The sequence below is a fragment of the Sphaerodactylus townsendi genome, linkage group LG03, assembly GCF_021028975.2.
Source record: "Sphaerodactylus townsendi isolate TG3544 linkage group LG03, MPM_Stown_v2.3, whole genome shotgun sequence".
Classification (NCBI taxonomy): Eukaryota; Metazoa; Chordata; class Lepidosauria; order Squamata; family Sphaerodactylidae; genus Sphaerodactylus; species Sphaerodactylus townsendi.
The window spans coordinates 117,759,531-117,779,152 of record NC_059427.1 but is presented as its reverse complement, the minus strand read 5'-3'; the positions used below and the strand labels follow the sequence as shown (position 1 = coordinate 117,779,152).

Below are 19,622 nucleotides of genomic sequence, written 5' to 3'. Positions count from 1 at the left end.
AAGTATAGAAGAATGAGGAAGGTAATGACAAATCACCTCATAAACATAGTCTGCCTACATGATACCACCCCATGAGTCAGTAATGACCTGGTACTTGCACAGGGGACTACCTTTACCTTTCTTTTACTAAGAAGCTTATGCCTGAAGGGTCATTAGTTATATTTAAAACCAAATTCTCTATAAGTATTAAAGCTAACTGACACAAAGTCAAAATTCAGAGACAGTAGTCAAGAATAATATTTATTCACATTATTTTTACTATGCCTTTCTCTCTTGGACTCAAGGCGGATGACACAGCCTGAAACCTGCAGATAAGATACAGAATTCCCTGGGGGCCAGGATAAAGTATCTCCAATCAAGGTCTCAACTGACAGCTAGGTTCATGTGCTTGAATGCAGTTTTCTCCTACTTTTTCTCAACATTTTGATTCCTAGCTTGAATGTAATTGGTCAGCAATTCTGGTCCTAGGGCTTTCAGGTTTTTATAGGCCACAACCAGCATTTTGGATTGGATCCACAAACAAAGAAGGAGCCAATGAAAATGAGAAATATGCTTACAGTCTCTGTTAACAGCTTGCCACCTGTGTTCAGCACCAGATTTTTCTGACAGACTTCTGACAGCAGTTCCACATATAAATATATTGCAGTAATCAAACTGCAGCTAATATACCAACAGAACTAGTTAATAGGGGCCCATCAGCTACTAGAACCTACTAGACTTCCTGAGCTGCACAGCTGGTATTTCAGGCAGAGTACACACATGCCTTTGGTCTTCCAAACTATACACAGTACATGAAAATAGCAATTAAAAAAAACAGAAGTAAAGCTACCAGGTGTGCCCTCTTCATGCAGTCAAGATAATGAGAATAGATTCACCTGGTTTGCACAGTGCTGGGGCAGCAGTTGGTGCACTTGCTCTTCCATATGATCCTGCTGACTCAGCAGAGTTATCTCCCCACCCTGTACCACTGCTGGGGGGCTTCCCCCATGCTGAAGTGCCATTATCAACTGCAGCAGAAGGGGAGGAAGGCTCTCCCCATGAAGCTTCAGGCTTTGCATGGACAGCAGGCATCTCTCCCCAGCCTGCTGAAATCAGAAACAGAAAAGCCATGGTTAAAAACCAACCTTTACAAAGTTCACGTCTACTTACAGGAGGGTAGTCAGGTCCCTCCTGGTCACTGGTCGCAAGGGGGGGGGGTTAATTCTACCAATCTTGATCCTGCTTGACCTGTGATTGCAAATGCCTTAGCAGACCCAGTGCTCAGGAGCAGCAGCAGCAGCAGCAGCAGCAGCAGCAGCAGCAGCAGCAGCAGCAGCAGCAGCAGCAGCAGCAGCAGCAGCAGCAGCAGCAGCAGCAGGCCATTGCTTTCACATCCTGCTTGTGAGCTCCCAGAGGCATCTGGTGGGCCACTGCAAGTAGCAGCATGCAAGTAGCAGACTAGATGGACTCTGGTCTGATCCAGCAGGCTCTTTCTTATGTCTTATGTTCTTAATTGGGTTGCCATCTCCAGGTCAAAGAACTCGTGGAGATTTGGGGATGCAGCCTGGGGAGGACAGGGACCCCAGTGAGGCAGAGAGTCCACACGCCAAGGCATTTTTTTTCTCCAGGAGAACTGACTCATGTAGTTTGGAGGTGGGCTATCATTCCAGAGGATCCCCAAGTCCCTAACTTGTAGCATTAAAAAAAAAATACTAGGAGCAACTTGTGAACATGAAGCAATTGGTACAGAAAGGGTTTAATTAGTCACACAAGACAGACTGATTTGATATGCCCTTCTAGAAAGAATTCCGTGGCACAACAGGAATCATATGCCAAAAATTGTGAATTCCCTCCATTCCTTAAATATTTTAGTCACTGCAAACATTGCTATGCCAGAGTGGTACTTGCTTCATACTAAGTAACCATGTTTGAAGATTTTTTTTGATGATCAAATCTCAAGAATTCCCACTGCCCCGCACCCAAACATTTCATTTAAAGTAAGAACCAAAGCATATTAACATAAGTATTGATAACAGGCAGCATTTGTTGTAAAAGTGAATTGAAATTACATAGAAATTGGAGCATTATTCATCCACATACTGGTACGGTGTAGCAGCTGAGAGACTGACTTATGAATCAGCAAGGCACAACATTGAATCATATCTCTGCCATGAACTCACTAGGTGGCCTCAGGCAAGCCGTTCTCTTGCAGCGGTACACAGAATACTAACGTATGTACTGATTTGTTGTAAGGATTGCAAAATTAGATATGCAAACCACTCTGAGGATTCAAAAGTGCTTCTCAAACATTCTACTATTATTGCTATTAAGAATTAAATTAAGTGTCCATGAATTTGATCCAGTATAATTTGATCAGTGTAACCAACTGTTACTATAATACTGGAATTTTGGGTATTTTCCCCATAATAACCTTGATTGCCGGGAGGAGAATAAGAGTAGTAATTCTAAGATTTGACAATGGACAGGTTTGGCATGTCCAGTATCATATCAGCTCTTCTTCCTCTGTAGTCCTTCTTTCCTCTTACCTTCTTTGGACAGCTGGTTGGGTATTTTTAAATATTTTTCCTATGGGCACTCTGGTATGAAACTTGCAATTAATCACAGTGACATATTGTGTGTATCTTTCACAACTCATGGTATTTCAGGTGGGCATGTCAAGAGGTGAAGCCTAGAAACAGCTCCAACAGAGGTTGTATGTTAGCTAACAAGAAGAGGGAAAGGCAGGACTAGGCCCTGAGGCACCTAGAAAACAAAGAATGGTAAAAACTGCTGGTATTAGCCTCCTCAGGAGTAAAGGTTGCCTTGGGAGTACAGACTTCTTTGAGAGTGTAGACTGAGAGAGTCAGAGAGTGGTTGTGGCTAGAGAAAGGAGCATAAAAGGCTAGAAGAGATAAAGGGAGGGAAGAAAGATGGCTGGCTGACAAAGGGAAGAAGCCACAGAGTTAGTAAAACCTGAGGCCTTGGTGGTCAGAAGGGACCAAGAAGGCTGCATTCCTGTCCAGGAGAGCAGCAGGATACTCTTTTGAGGCCTACTTGTGTCAAAAGCCTAATCATGTGGTAAGACTGCAGTTTAGTGTAGAACCTGTTTTCCTTAGGGACTACATTATCAGCTTTTCAACAGCATGGCCAATTGGCCATGCTGGTAGGCTGATGGGAATTGTAGTTCCTGAACATCTGGAGCCGCAGGTTCCTACCCCTGGACTATTAGCAGATTGCAGGGGTAGGAACTGCGAAACCTCGAATGTTGCAGGGCTACAGTCCCATCAGCCACGAGCATGGCCAATTAGCAGCCATGCTGGTGGCTTTGATGAAACAATTCCCTGAGCTGGAAGAGTTCAGATGAAGTGGAACCACTTACATATCTATGGGCAGGCCTCAGTCCAGAGTCTTAATGGAGACAGACACTATCTTACATGTTTATCTGACTGAACTTTTTAAATGCAGAATTCTGTTGAATACAGCACAGAATTCAGCAATTTGTGCTTCCATTTAACACAATAAACAAACATCCTTATGGCTGCAAAGACACACTGGAAATATGAAAACCTCTAATGAAAATTTTAATGTGGCCTACAGGACTTCTGGAGATCAATGCTTGGTGTGACATGTCATTTATCCCCACTGCTAGGAGAAGAAGGAGGAATGAAAAAGGAACAAGCATATCTGAAAGCTACCTGAATGTGTACATTTTTTCTACTTAATCTGATAATGAACAGGTAAAACCTTTTACAATGCGCATTAACTACTTGTCGGGCCTACTGTCTGCTGTGGCAAGAGTTTACAGTAGATGTGCAATAACGTGATCACCAGTATCTGGACACTGTGAGTTATTTTCAGGAGGGTAGCTGTGTTGGTCTGCAGCAGAAGAGCTAGATTAGAGACCAACAAGGTTTTCATGGTCTAAATGGTCAACAGTCAAAGCTCCCTTCATTAGATAATGTAAGCTAATCTTTTACGATCTTTTGCACAAGATGCATCTGGGTTTAGTCTATGGCCTACAAGTCTCTTCTAGCATTATTCCACAAGAGGTATGTGGACATTCCAAAAGCAGTAAGTCCACTACTGCAGTCCAATTTGCTTGCTACTTTATAATGTTCTCAAATATTTCCTATTTCTTATCTTCTATAGAAAACTGATATTTGTGCAGTCTGGTTGTCGCCAGTATTCTGCTAAAAAGATTTGAAATGTTCCATATTAAAGATCTTACACCCAGATAGAAAAAGTGCCCGTGAAATAATTTGTTTTGAGCCACTCTACCTTTGTAAGTGGCTTGTAAGCTGACTAGAAGGCTGCATCTTAACAAGCAACCCTGTCTTTCCTGGTCTAATCCCCATGGGCCCGTTCCAAAAGGAAGTGTTATCATGGGAGGCAGCAATGCAAGGTCAACTTCATGTCCGTTGCTGTTTACCGATGCTTTGCTCTGATGTAGCAGCTCCTGGCATGGATAAGCCTCCGGCAGCATATCTCACTCCACTAATCACCTGCCCATTAGTCAGTAGCATTAGAAAAAAAGAAATCACCTGCTTTCAGGTATCTGGAAAGCCAGTCTAATCACATTGGAGGAACATGTTTGAAGGTCTAAATTTTAATTTCTTTGGGGGAAAGAAAGCAATATATTGTTATTTATTTATTTATTTATTTATTTATTTATTTATTTATTTATTTATTTATTAGTCTTATATACCGCCCAACCCCCGAAGGGCTCTTCTTCTATTCTTACTCATGCAAGATTTAAAAATAGTGGTGAGTTACAGGACTGAAGTTTGTTAACTGTAAATGTCTCAGAAATTATGGTACCAGAAGGAATCCTGGAGACCTTGGATCTAACACTTGAGTAACTCTAAACTCACTGGGAAGAAAACTTCATTTTGTGGTTGATCTGTCAAACACAGAGGAGTGATCTACTTCACAGGTGCATTACTGGGATGAGTAAGGAATAAGACTTGGATATTATTGTTCACCTTCCTAGTGCTTCTCGCTTGCTGCTGCAGAGGCTGTCTTCTGCTGTGGTGTTCACTTCCTCTGCCATTAGTGATTCTGTTTGTTCCTGATTAATATTTTTCAAGGAGCTCTTACACCTGTAGAAATGTTTGCAGCACAGGAAGTGAATACCACAGTGCAGAAAAGCCTCGGTGGCAGCTAGAGAGAAGCGTGAAGGGAACACTGTTACAGGATAAGACATTTTGCACATTAAAATGGTAACAAATAAAGTAAAGCAAACGTCAGCAACTAACTGGGACCCTATCTATGATTCCACCATATAAAAGTGCAGTAATGAAGCTAAATCTGAATTGGACTTTCCCCGTGTAGACAGATTTATTGTTGTTTATAATATGGTTAATGTAGTGGTTCTGAATCTTTTAACACACTATTGCTGCCCACACCCACCCCGCCCCCAAAATAAGTCATCATCATAGAATCCCCTCCAGAGTCAGCGTGGTGCAGCGGTTAAGAGCAGGGGACTCCAATCTGAGAACTTTGTTTGATTCCCCACATGAACTTTTAACTGGTGAACTGAAGCCTGCTGGGTGATCTTGGGTCAGTCATAATTCTTTTTGAACTCTCTCAGCCCCACCCAACTCACAAACTGTCTGTTGTGGGAAAAGGAAGAGAAGGAGTTTGTAAGCCACTTTGAGACTCCTCGCGGTTCAGAAAAGTGGGGCAGAAATCCTAACTGTTCTTCTCCAGATTTATTAATTTAATATTGCTCTGCTGGCTTTCCCACCATAAAAGACCCTTGATGTGCAGGTAACAGGGCAGAGTGGAAGCAAAGGCGCAAGGAATGAAATCCTCCCTTATAAAAACAACTGCCAAATACAACAGAACAGTCTTATATTTCTTATGGAAGGCGGGCGGGAGGGGCCCTTGGTTCTTCTTTGGGGAGGGCATTCCATAATGCTGGAGATGTCATCAAAAGGGGACAAGCCTGTGTTATGACAGAATGGACAGCCTGAAGAGAGTCCTAACAGGATCTGCAGTGGCAAACAAGCCCATAAGAAGTTTTTAAAAAATGAAAATAGGACATTAAAATTAAGATTCCAAATGTGGGCAATGTATATTATGCCACAGTAAGATATTTTATGGCACTAGTGATGGCAATAGCACATATGGCTTTTAGTGAAAGCCCTAATGGAACAGAGCTGAAGAAAGCAGAAGAATGTCTAGTGGCCTTGGACCCTGCTGTTCTGATCCTAGGGAGTGGTCAGGCAGAATAGTTTCAGAAAGATGAGGCAGAGACCCAGAAGATAGGCAAAAAGAGGCCTAGAAATAGAGGTTTTAGATTCCCCCAGACTGAAGGAATGAGCAAAAGGTGAGGTAGAACTCAGAGGGTGAGGAAAAGTGAACACAAGATGGTGAGACAGAGGTAAGGAAATCTGAAGTACACGTACTGATTGGAAATTATCAAACTGTTGGCTGTATGTTGCTATTATTGAAGGGTCTCATTCTACCTTCATTCTTCACTCATATATTGAAACATACAAACACTGTCAGGGAGAATAATGAAACATTAGACAGGAAGCCACAATAGATCATTGGAAAAAATCTCCAGTCTTTGCAATAATACATTTCACCTCAGCCCCAATATTGCAGTTTCCACTGCAACAGGTATTATGTATTACCGGTAAGTTAAAAAAAGTGTTCCCTGAATGCATTTAAATTTAATAATGATTGTTGCCAATCTATAATGCAGAAGTCATTTCGTTCAATGTCTTGTATTTTGAGCCACATAATATTATGTAAATTTGGGTGCTGTGTGGTTTCCGGGCTGTATGGCCGTGTTCTAGCAGCATTCTCTCCTGACGTTTCGCCTGCATCTGTGGCTGGCATCTTCAGAGGATCTTCAGAGATGCTAGCCACAGATGCAGGTGAAACGTCAGGAGAGAATGCTGCTAGAACACAGCCATACAGCCTGGAAACCACACAGCACCCAAGTGATTTTGGCCGTGAAAGCCTTCGACAATACATTATGTAAATTATTTAGCACAACAAGGGAGCCCATGCCCTGGCAAATTATTTGTAATTACATGAAAACAATAATGACTTAAGACACCCACAGTTGCTTAAGTTCTCAAGACATCAAATTAAGTGCAAAAGTGATCATTATGATGACTGCTATAAGGTCTTTAACTAGAAACTTGTGTGTTGCTGACTACTGACTCCCCCAAACAATTCCTAATTTGTTTGCTTCACTTATACCCCACCGTTGCCTCTTTGGGGACCCAAAACAACTCAGATAGTTCTCCTCTGTTCCATTTTATCTTCACAACAACTCTGTGAGAGGGGTTAGGCTGAGAGTGTGTAACTGGTCTAAGCTTTCCATGCAAGTTTCCAGGGCAAAATGTGAATCCAAACTGGGTCCTAGTCTAACACTAACCACCATACAACACTGACTCTTTATAAAAAAGAAACTTTATAAAAAGCAATGCTTGTACTATTTCAATTAATGAAGCAAAAGCATAATTTTACAGAGGTAAAAAAATCCAATCCTGTAAGTGACTGCTTAGACAAACAATCACAGGTGTAGATATATAGGTAAATGGTAAAGGTGGGGCAGACAAATTACTGTAATGATTTACACTTGATTTATTTGTGAGATCTTTTAAAATAAATGACTCCATATAGAAGAAGAGTTGGATTTATATCCCCCTTTCTCTCCTATAGGAGACTCAAAGGGGCTTACAAACTCCTTTCCCTTCCCCCCTCACAACAAACACCCTGTGAAGTAGGTGGGGCTGAGAGAGCTCAGAAGAACTGTGACTAGCCCAAGGTCACTCAGCTGGCATGTGTTGGAGAGTACAGGCTAATCTGAAATCCCCAGATTAGCCTCCACAGCTCAGGTGGTTGAGCGAGGAATCAAACCTGGTTCCTCCAGATTAGAGTACACCAGCTCTTAACCACTATGCCACTGCTGCACCCAGTAAGGTAAACAGTACAAACTGTCATTCTATAATATTAGAAGAAGAAGAAGAGTTTGGATTTATATCCCCCCTTTCTCTCCTGTAGGAGACTCAAAGGGGTTTACAATCTCCTTGCCCTTCCCCCCTCACAACAAACACCCTGTGAGGTGGGTGGGGCTGAGAGCTCTCTGAAAAGCTGTGACTAGCCCAAGGTCACCCAGCTGGCATGTGTGGGAGTGCATAGGCTAATCTGAGTTCCCCAGATAAGCCTCCACAACTCAAGCGGCAGAGCTGGGAATCAAATCTGGTTCCTCCAGATAAGAGTGCACCTGCTCTTAGCCACTACGCCACTGCTGCTCCTTTGCTGCTCCTATTAATTTGATTTCACCAGCTTTGAGATACACCTTGCTTTTAAGATAGTAGTTGATAATAGGATAATGGCAATGTAGTGGTTCGAGTGTTGGACAAGGATCTGGGAGATGCTCGTTCAAATCCCCATACTGCAATGGAAGTCTACTAGGTGACCTTAAACAAGTCGCACAAGTTTCTTCAGATAACTAACCCTTAGCAATTTTTTTTGGTCTTTTATTAAAGTGTATATTCCTAGGCTTTGTGGTAATAAGGAAAAACCTACAATTATGACTCCAGTATATCATTATGCTTTGGGAATTATATGGGAATTAAATTTGGGAATACAAATGACAATCTTAGTATTTTAAAAAAATTATAAGTAAGGCAAGGAAGCAGGAAATAAAATACAGGAATGCCTTACTTCTCAGCCTTGTGGAAATGATTTAACTAAATAGGACTCCACGTAACTTATTCAAAGATGGTGTCTCTCATTCTACAGGCAGCCAGTAATACAAACTGTACATATGCACAGACTTGAGTGCAAGAAGTGAGTGAATGAGGTAGATAAGAGATCCAAGTCTCAATGATTTCAGTAGGATTTGCTTGTATTGTTTTTATGAACATGCAACAATGTATTACTTATTATTTACATCATACCATCAGGGTTAATGCTGCTGAATAAAAGACAAGTTTCTGGCTCTAGATGTGAAGGTCAGGAAAAAATAATTTGTTTCTGAGGACTTTTTTTAAAATGATCAACTGAAAAACTGAAGATTTGGGGAAGCACTAAAATATTTGTTTTAAATAAATAAAATGCTTTTAAAGAGAAGAGTTGTTTTTTCTACCTCACTTTTCTCTACCTTAAAGACTGTTGAAGTGGCTTATAATCATAATCTCTTCCTCTCCCCACAATAGGCAACCTGTGAGGCAGTTAGAACTTTTTAGGACTTAGCTTAGGATAAGAAGAAGAAAGAAGAAGAAGAAGAGGAGTTTGGATTTATATTCCCCCTTTCTCTCCTGTAAGGAGACTCAAAGGGGCTTACAATATCCTTTCCCTTCCCCCCTCCCCCACAACAAACACCTTGTGAGGTGGTGGGGCTGAGAGAGCTCCAGAGAGCTGTGACTAACCCAAGGTCACCCGGCTGGCATGTGTTGGAGTGCACAGGCTAATCTAGTTTCCCAGATAAGCCTCCACAGCTCAAGTGGCAGAGCGGGGAATCAAACCTGGTTCTCCAGATTAGAGTGCACCTGCTCCTAACCACGCCGCCACTGCTGCGTAGTGGTTAAAATATTGTTAAAGCAGTACAGTCCAGGCTTGATAAGTGAGTATTGCTTATGTTTTCCAATGTTCATTTTTTCCCAGGAAAAGAACAATTTCCCCTGAGATGGACTGTGTGGACAAATACAGGTTTAAAAGTGCAAGTCAATCAATGGAACAAGGTGCTATCAAAACAGAGTGGGGGAAAAACTGCTTGGGAACAGGTAAGTGGCCTGACTGGGTCAGCTGACCTGAGCTCTTGACTGGTGGAACAACCAGCTGACTCAGAGAGGGAGGAGGTATCTCTCCGAAAGGGAAAAAAATTGTCAGCTTTTTGAATTTGGATTCCTGAGAGTTAACAGCAAGCGTGTGTTAAATGTGTACTCTGAGGGGATTTCAGTCAGGGAGTGGGTTTGACTTGAAATATAGTGACTTCAGTGTGTGCTAAAAAGCAGAAAATATGCAGACAGGATAACAATGCTGCTCTTATCTGTAACTGCTTTTCGTTGAGGGGTTTTCTGTGCAGGGACACATGGGTCTGCGTAAGCGCAGGCCTGCTGTGGTCAAAGACTGTCAAGAGCTATGAGTAGATCTCCCAAACATTCCCCCTCCTTTCTCAGCTCCAGGGTGGGAAAACTCTGACCCAAGAGTCACAAGGTAAACAGGGGAGGGGCAAGTATTCCCCTCAGTTCTCCATCCACTGCTGCAGAACGACCCCAAGCCCCACAGACAGCAGGGAGAGTGACAGAAGCAGCCCATAGTGGGGGGGTGGGGGGGGGGAGGATGTGTGCCTGCATAGAAAACCACTCCACAAACAAAAGTTACAGGTAAGTGCAATGTTGTTGTTCTTCATTGTGGCCTTCTATACAGAAGGGGAAAAGCAAGCTGAATACAACAGCAGGAGGCAGGCTGAGGCTGCAAAGGAAGCTCAGCCAATGAACAAGAAAGAGATTAACTTGATTGTGCTTTATTTAAACAGGATTTGCAGCACAGCTTTCCCCACTGCCGAATCACATCCTGAATCAATGTCCATGGCATAATGCTGTACAAACGTCATTGCCGAGGACCACATTACACCCTTGCAGATGTCAGCAATGTTGGCTCTCACCAAAAAGGCAGCAGATGCTGACTGGGTCCTGGTTGAATATGCTCAAATTCAGGTTGGGCAGTATACCCCTGCCAGGGCATAAGCCTTTAATATGGCTTTTGTCACCCAATGTGAGTTGGTTTTGCAAAAAAAACCTTGTACCTCTTTTTGGACCCTGAAAAGGACACAAATTCTTTTCTTTCTGAAAAAGTCTACTTCTGTCTAAATAAGTAAAACTCTCCTGAGGTCGAAGGATTGAAGTGGCTTTGACAATGAAATGGAAAACAATCGGCACCGATGCTTTGGAAGTTGATCCAACAGGGCTCTTTCTGACAAATGCAATCCACAACTGACCTTCCCAGTATCTTAGAAGAACAAACCACCTTAGCTGTAGGGTCTGGAGCCAAAGACTTCTCATAGAGGCCTTTGGACAGGACGTCCTCACAGTCCTGGCCGGAGGTTTAAGTGAAGCACAAGCCTTCCATGAAGAAGGAATGTGTGTGTCCCCTAAACAGACAGTCCTGGTGGTTGTCATTCTGGGCCATCTTGGCCCCACAAGTGGAGCATTTTTTAAAAATAAAGCATTTCAATAGTGGACCAAAAAGTCACAGAATTACGCTTAACATGTCCTCAGTTAGCAGTGGTGAAGAGAGAACTGAGGAGAATGCTCATCCCTCCCCTTTGTACCTTGTGACTCTTGGGTGGGAGGTTTTCCCGCCCTGGAGATGAGACAGGAGAGGGAGTGTTTGGGAGCTACTCATGACTCTAAGAAGCTTGACCATCTCTGACCGCGGCAGGCCTGCCCATGCGCAGTCCTATGTGGGTCACGATGAAGGTCTTATTTAGTGGTAAAAAGTGACCACGATGAAGAACTGAGGGTTTTACTTAGTGGTCAAAGATGAAGGTAGACTAGTAGTGAGACTTTTCACAGGTGAACGTAAATAAAAGGGAAGGAAGTATATATTCTGGGTATAGAAGAACCTCTAAACCAGTTAGAATAGGACTCTAGAATAGGACACAGGTGGACTCCCAGTCTGTTATACCAGTGTTCTACTAAAGTTACCTCAGGAGGGAGATTTGTGTGAACTGGATAGCTAACGATGTCAAGGCGATATGTGCACTGTGTGAAAGGGTACCAGTCTGTTACAGCCCAAAGTCATCTTAAATCCATTAGCCAGAAACATCTAAGTGAACCATCTTAAAGTAAACAACCTCTCATGATGCTTAAGCAACTGAAGAAACTGATTAAGCTTCGTTAAGAACGGTGCCTGAGCCAAAACTGAATTTGTATATAGTTATCGCCTGCCTGAAGTATCTCTTGATCCCATCTAGTTTGTTCACTAAATTTTACTTCTGTTTGTTGAACTTGCCTCAGTTCTCTGGTGCCTTGAAAAGGGGGATTTGCCATAACAGAAAAACAGGCTCTCTTCATCTTTCCAGAGTTCCTAAGGCTGAGCAGATATGCTTCAAACACCTGGTATTTTACTATCAAAACAGCTCAGTCACAGAAAAGGCATGAAAGACTGCCCAGGATAGTCAGGAGACTGCCTGAGTTTACCACAAATATTTAGGGTGGTGAAGGGACCTGACAGAAGTGGTTGGCAGTGACAGGATATGAAATCAAACTCCCAACTAAGCACTCCCACCAGTACAATAAAATATTTAATAGCTTTGTGAGGGAATAAAGTAGAATTCCTGTCAGAAATGGTACCCCCTTATAAGAATCAAGAGGCATAAGAAGATGGGCAGACTCAGCCAGAATGAATAAGTGCTGAGGAACATCCTAGTCAGAGATTGGAGATCATGAAAATAAAGTTTGAGAATGCAAGAATGGGAAAAGAAAATGAGATGGCAAAAATTGAGGTTGAAAAAGAAATCTAATTAGTTAAAATCCAAGCAGAAAGTTTGAGTGAGAAGCTAAAATGGCACAACTAGAAGCTAAGAGGGAACAACAGGACAAAGACCAGGAAGCTAAGATGTTACATCAAGAAGCTGAGTGGGCACAGCAGGAGAGAGAGAGGTCAGAATGGGGTGCCCCCCAGGCCCAGTGGTGCAAAAGCTGGAAGTCCCAGCCGCGGTGCAGCTGTGCTGGCATCTGGAATTTACGCTGCTGTGGAGGGGGGCATTCCCAAGGGTGGAGTCAACATTCATCACCCTGGGTTTATGGTCAGTTGCACTGCAACCTGAGTCCTGGACTTAATGTCCACCCTTTTGGGAAGACTAAGTAGCCAAGGAGGTCCCCAATGGAGGGCTTTCTGGTGGCGGGGAGGGTTTTTGCTGTTTCCTCTGGCCGCCTCCACTATCTGTTATTGCACTGTTAAGGAGGGAATTAGAAGTAACAAAAATGGTTATACTTGATCCCGTCAGTCACAGATTCAAACTGCCTGAAGAGCCTTAAACAAATCATTTTTCCTCCCTTTTGTATAATAAACCACAAACATAAACCATAGATAAAACAATATAATTCAAGTTAAAGGACAGCCACTTTAGGGAAGGAATTATGCATAGAGGGTCACGTCCATGTCTCTCTTCCCACCCAGCCTCATGTTGCCTCAGGTCTGAAAGCTAAGACGACAAAATGGTATTCTTTGCAAAGGCCATATAGTTGATTCCTATATAGCAGAAGATTCTATAAGCACAACAGGACCAGCCTAAACAGATGAACATCAAATGAAACTTTAGCGTTATACTGATGGGACACATTAGTACGAATAATTTAAGAAACACCTTAAGAATAAAATCATTTAAGAATGAAATGATGCTTGGATGGAACCTATAGAAATCTTCTGCCAATAAGTGTACCTTTCTATCAGTAAAAGCCTCCTTGTACTACAGTGGAGATCCTTGTCTGAAGCAGGGGTGTCAAATTAGCAGCCCTCCAGATGTTCATGAACTACAATTCCCATCAGTCCCTCACAACATGAGCATTGACTATGCTGGCAAGGGCTGGTGGGAATTGTAGTTCATGAACATCTGGAGGGCTGCAAGTTTGACACTTGTGCTCTGAAGGATCAATGATGGACAGAGGTCAGGGCACTTTTTGTTTACTCGTTGATGACTGTCCCCACTCTCCCATTATCTATCACACGTTGGAACATGGACATACACGCACCCATAAAAGTTTCTTGACTGCTAAATGCCTGGACAGAAGTGGGGCTGATCAGGGTAGGTGAATGCAGCTGTTCTTGCCTGGCTCCTAGATGCTCAAGCACATAGAGACAGACTCCTGGGGCACTGGGAAAGCATTGAACCATTGCCTTCAACAAAGTCCCGAATGTTCATTTCTTCTATCGAAGTACCAATGGTGCCATAAAAATACATATTTAAAACCCTTCCCAACCTTGGTGAGATTATTTTGCTCATCACTTCCATAGACAAGCCTGACAACTGGCAACTGTTTGCTGTTCACTTCCAGGTGAAAAAATACCATTAACTTTAGTAAGGCTCAGGGTTCCATAGAAAGGAGTGACTTCAGCAAGCCCTATCAAATCCAGCTAATGTTGCCAGAATTATGTCCCTGGTAATTAAGAAATAGGGAACTCCACAGCTGTAGCTGATGGAACATAGCCTGCAAAACTGTTTTCTTAAACATAGAGTGGAACAAAGAGAAAGTGACACAAGAAAATTAAACTGAGAAAACAAGCAGTTTTCAATTACAGTTGCATTCGTCTTGTAATGATTCGATAAGCTAAAACTTGAGAATTAGCTACAACTGCAGAGGATTAAAGGATGTTTCCTTCATTAGTGTAAAAAAAAGGAGGGGGTATTATAGAGTCCATCTTTGTGAAACAACACAGATCACACATTGTGTCCACTGTGTCTAAATAATTTTCAATACAAAAATTTCCTTGTATGAGATTATGAATGAAAATTATTGCTTCCAAAAAGCTAGTAGACTCTGGGGTAATAATCACAAATGAATAAATATGTCTTTGACAAGAGGAAGAGTAATAGAAACAGATGTATGTCTAAAAATGAATACTGAAGACTGAACAGCACAGAAGAACAAAAAGCAAAAGAACTATGAATATACATTATAAAATGCACTAAACATTATGAAGCAGCTATTTCAGGCCCCTTCCACACAGCAAATGTATAAAGGGTTGCAGTCAGGATAAAGGAACTCTTTTCCTGTTTTCGCATTCACATGCATCTGTGCAGGCAGCAATTGGAGTCCATGGAAACAATCTGAGTTGCTGTCGCCACTTTGGATGGAGACATATCTATTTTTTAAAATTACTTCCCACCCTATGCAGGCATAAACAAATGAACCCACACAGCCATGCCAATGTCCCATGATACGACCATCTGCTTCTGCGTAGCTATGATGCTATGTAGATGCAAGCTGCGAACAAATTTTTTTTTAAGGAAAATGGAGGCAAATAAAGCACCTCCTGTCTGGCCGTTTGCTCATGAAGCAGCTGCAACCTGGGATTTTTTAAGACTTGCTTGTTTAGAGATTTTTAAAAAATGCGTTGGGGGAAATAACATGGGGCAGACTCGTTTTGGTGGTGGGATCTGGGAAGTCCCCCCCCCCCCAACGGGTTTTCTAGCATCCTACATCCATGTTAATTGGCCCGTGTTCTACTAAGAGCGTGCAATCATGTTCACACACTCATGTGATTATATTAAATAGAAAATACTTTTAACACACCAAAAGTGGTTTCATCCATTCTAAAACATGGGTTCTGAGTCTCTGACCAATTACCAAAGTAATTTTATAACCTGCTTTTTCTTTGTAATTTTTCCTTTTTTTCCCTTATGTCTTTAGTGGAAGAAATTGATACGATATGCATATTTGTGATTCAGAAATATTTCACAGATTTATTTAGTACCACATGATCTGCATCGTCTATCCTTTTATTAATCATTCTTTATGTCTGATATGTTCATCTCACATCCCTACTCTACTCTTCAGTCTGCCCTGTGTGCTTTAATTTTGAAATGAAAATGAAATGACAAATTTAAATGCAAATGAACAACTGACACTCCATTTTAAATCTTATTCTTAATATGAACGCATCTTATAACAGTGAAGTGCATAACAACAGCTTAAATAATGATTATTCAAAATATCTATCCAAAGTACACAATATTTTGAGAAAACTCTTATCATACCTGGACCAAGCAGTGGGGACCGGGCTGACTGGGCACTTGACTGATGCGGTGGCTGAGGTTCAGCCATGTTTGCGTTGATAATGGTGGTGCTAGCGGTGGTGGCTGTGGTACTGCTCTGGATAACAGTATTGTTTCTATCCCACATATTTACAGTCTTGTTGTTATTGTAGTTTGGGTCACCCCAAGCTGAGGTACCATCATCAATCTCCATCTTGCGCCGAATGGATGGCGGGGAGGGCTCTTCCCACCCAGTTGCTTCGCTGCTGTCTTTCTGTTTGGTTGGCACTGGCCCACCAACCCATCCTGATCCAGTCTGTTTAACAGAAGCAGCTCCTCCCCAATTACTCACGTTGTTGTCCTGGGATTTAGAAGCCCAGTTCTGTTGGGGAGCAGGTTTCAAAGATTCTCCCCAGCTTGTACCTGTATTAGCCTTGCTGTTTGTGCCATTGCCCCATCCGCTGGTCCCAGAACGTGTAGGATCATTCCAACCAGACCCTGATCTATTGTCAGCATCCCATCCAGACCCATTCTTTTTCCCATCTCCCATGTGTCCAGGGACAGATGAGGAATCAACCCATTCTCCACCCCCTGAAGTCCAGCCTGGATTGGATTTTTGTCCATCTCCCCAATTTTGAGATTTGGGTTTCTGAGGTTCACCCCAAGTAGGTGACTTGTCCTCCTGATTTGCGGTCCCACTCCAAGCGTGGCCACTTTTGGCAGCAGCAGCATTATTGACAGCAGTAGAACTTGCTGGCTCTCCCCATCCCCCAGGGCCATTTGGCGCTTTGTTATTGTTGTCGCCCCAACCTGTATTAGTTGTAACTGTTGCGGGTGGAGAGCTGACCCACCCAGATACTGAAGAGGTATTTGTACTGTTCATGATGGACCCATCATTCTTGCCCCCCGAGTTTGAAGGCTGAGTAGCTGCACAACCCCAGGCCTCAGTTCCATTGTCATTCTTCCGTTCAGATCTTGGAGATTCTTCAAATTCCCAGGCGATGTTCTGCTTTACAGGAGTCTGTCCCCATCCAGTGTTGGACAGCACTCTTGGGTCAAGGTCATTCCTTGGCAACTGGACTTGCCCTTGGTCTATCATCCCCTTGTCTCTTCTTCGACCCTCTCCAGCTCCCTCCCTCCCATTACTGCCTTCATTTTGACTTCCATTACTATCGTTACTTCCTTCACTACCTGCATTGCCAGATGCTGCAGCTTTGGCCCAAGAGTTTATTTGTTCATTGCCCTGCTGCATGGTAGGATTCTGGCTGGTAACAGTAGAGCTATCCCACCCTGTTGATCCTTTCCCATTGATGTCATTATTGGAATGCTGGTTTGGGGGCTTGCTCCATTCACCATTAACACCATTACTGGTGCTGCGGCTTGAGTGGCCCCAAGCACCAGAATGCATATTACCAACACCACCGTTGCCACTGCCCCTGCCCCATGCTAAGACTCCAGGACCAGCAGGAGGACCTGAATCCCAAGCACTTGTTCCATTTCCTTCCTTTTGCACAGCACTGCTGGATCCATTTTGTTTAGCACTTAATGCTGAGTTCACAGTGTCTCCATTCCCCTGACTGAACCCAGAATTGCTGTTTCCTGTGGCAGGATTACCTGGGGACATCCCCCACACTGAATTGCCCATTCCTTCACCACTTCCCCCACTGACTTGAGAAACTGATGTCCCATTAGCACCAGGAAGGCTTTGCAGGTGGGGCGGGATGATGGCCCCCATGCCAACAGCCATGCCCCAGTTCGGCAGTCCATTTGTCTGCATTGCATTGATAGGGTTTGGTGAAGAGTTCATGGGGTTAGCGTTATTTGGTCCATCAGTGTTAAGGTTCTGAGGTTGTACGCTGAAAGACACATTCTGAGACGTGGACGTTTGTGGTTCTGTGCTCTCTTGCGGCAGCAAGTTTCCCCAAGCACCTAAGGTGCCCGCTGGGTTCCCATTCTGGTTGCCCATGTTCTGACCTATGGCACTGACTGGACTGCAAATACTGGAAGGGTTGCCTGCTCCCACAGTTCCTTCATGTCCAAGTACAGGCCAGGCAGCTGGATTGGCATTGGGATTAAGGTTAAGATTAATGCCAGCATTTGAGTTGGAAGCACCCCAGCAATTTTGACTTCTACCATCTCCAATCATGTTGTCCATCTTTCCATCCCCACCACTGGCTGAGCAATGAGCTAAGCCAGAGTTGGAACCTGTGGCAACTCCCCACACCCTGGCTGCATTTCCATTTCCATTTGCTCCACCAGCTCCAAGGGCACTCTGGTTAGAAGTGCTTTGGATGAGTGCTCCATTGGCGCCATTATTGCCATTAGGTTTCTTTGTATGTCCAGTGAAGTTGCCTTGGGCACTCCCTGTAGCCATGCTACTGTTCTCTGAGCCACAGTTGGAGGCAGAGTCAGTGTCTGTAGTACATTCTGAGGCAGACTCAGTCTCAGTTCCTGTAATGGAAGGCCACGCTTCCTTGTCAGTCCTGTCTATTATCACTTTATCCCAGCTGCAATTGGCTTCACTTCGGAAAGTGGGCTGCTGTCCCCAGTGAGTATTCTCATAATGGTCTCCCAATCCGCTGTGACCGAGGTCTGAAAAATTAAACATGACATAAATTAGTCTGCTGTTGATCTGAATACATCAGTTTACACTCGGCTTGATCGTTATGCTTACATTCTTTAAAGCGCACCCTCTTTTTACAGGCTGTTTTATGGATGTACAGCTGGAAAAATAAAATCTAGCCCATACTAAAACAATAAATTTAAAATTACAATTGTTTTTACAGTTTAAAACTTAAGGTAATATGCATATGTTTTGTATATCACCAATACTATAGTCTCAAGCAGTGACCCTCACCCTTTCCTCCCACATTCATGCATTTGTTCATGTACTTATTAGATTGAACCAATAGCACTAGTCCTGGTAAGTGTCACAGTAGAGTAGAGTATATGTTCAAATATTTTCCCATATGCCATAGAAATTTTAAACTGAATTCTATATCAGCTTCCTTTCAGAACAAACCAAAAGTACAATGGTACTTTGAAACAGCACTAATTATAATTCTGAACACATGATTCTACAAAACATTTTTGCTAATCGTAGGGCTTTTGTCCAATGCAGGAGGTTCTTTTGCTGGTGTGAGACTTTTTGTGTTTGAAGGAAGGTGTTGCCATTAGTAGAAAAGTTCTGGAAAATTCAACCCAGTTTATTTTCAATTAAGATCCAGGCTTTTGATATGGGGAAAAAATCTATAAACGCAAAAACAGATATTGTATTCTCAGCATAGGACAGCAGACTGGGATTCATCTGTGTCTTCCTAAACTCAGAAGCACAAAAGACTTCAAAAGTATTTCTACTGTAAACAAGACTTTGAGAAGACATTAGTACTCTCTGCGCACAAACTAGTACAGAAGGTGGAGCCTAAATGCAGTGCTATGGCAAGGGGCAAGTTGTCCCCTTGCCCCAGATCCTATTCAATGAAAAGCAGAGGTCAATGCTGTTGAACTAGAAACTACAAGGCACAGCAGAAAGCACCACTTGAAGGAAGCTTCAAGACTGAGGCCTGTCAACTACAAGTAGTATTCATGCAAGCTAAAATGTGTTATTGCTAAAAAAACAAAACAGCACAAACCCATCCATCAGCTTCAAATAAAAATGACCACTAACATTTTGTCCTGTAACACTGATAACTATTAAATAAAAATGAATGTTCTAAACTAATCACACAATTTAGGAATCCCCCCCCCCATAGCTACAGTGATAGTGAATCTCTCTCAAAAAAAGAGACCAAATATCCCGTATCTTTTAAGAATTCAAGAGGATGCTATTTAAGTCCAGTAATCTTGGGCCAGTCAGACACACTCAGTCTAGCCTACCTCACAGGGCCATTGTTAAGAGAAGGTGCAGGACAGG

At 42.8% G+C, this 19,622-nt stretch overlaps 1 protein-coding gene across 6 annotated transcripts in view; it reads right to left on the bottom strand.

The window, feature by feature from the left end:
- The window catches only part of TNRC6C (trinucleotide repeat containing adaptor 6C), a 160,455-nt gene that overhangs the window by 35,938 nt on the left and 104,895 nt on the right, over positions 1 to 19,622 (bottom strand). For 5 of the 6 annotated variants that reach the window (XM_048490119.1, XM_048490113.1, XM_048490117.1 and 2 more), the window contains 2 exons: positions 15,713 to 18,301; positions 876 to 1,085 (listed from right to left, as the gene is read on the bottom strand). In XM_048490119.1, the coding sequence (XP_048346076.1) occupies positions 876 to 1,085; positions 15,713 to 18,301 (2,799 nt within the window). The remainder of the gene's footprint in view (positions 1 to 875; positions 1,086 to 15,712; positions 18,302 to 19,622) is intronic. The other variant, XM_048490116.1, reaches the window with a different exon arrangement.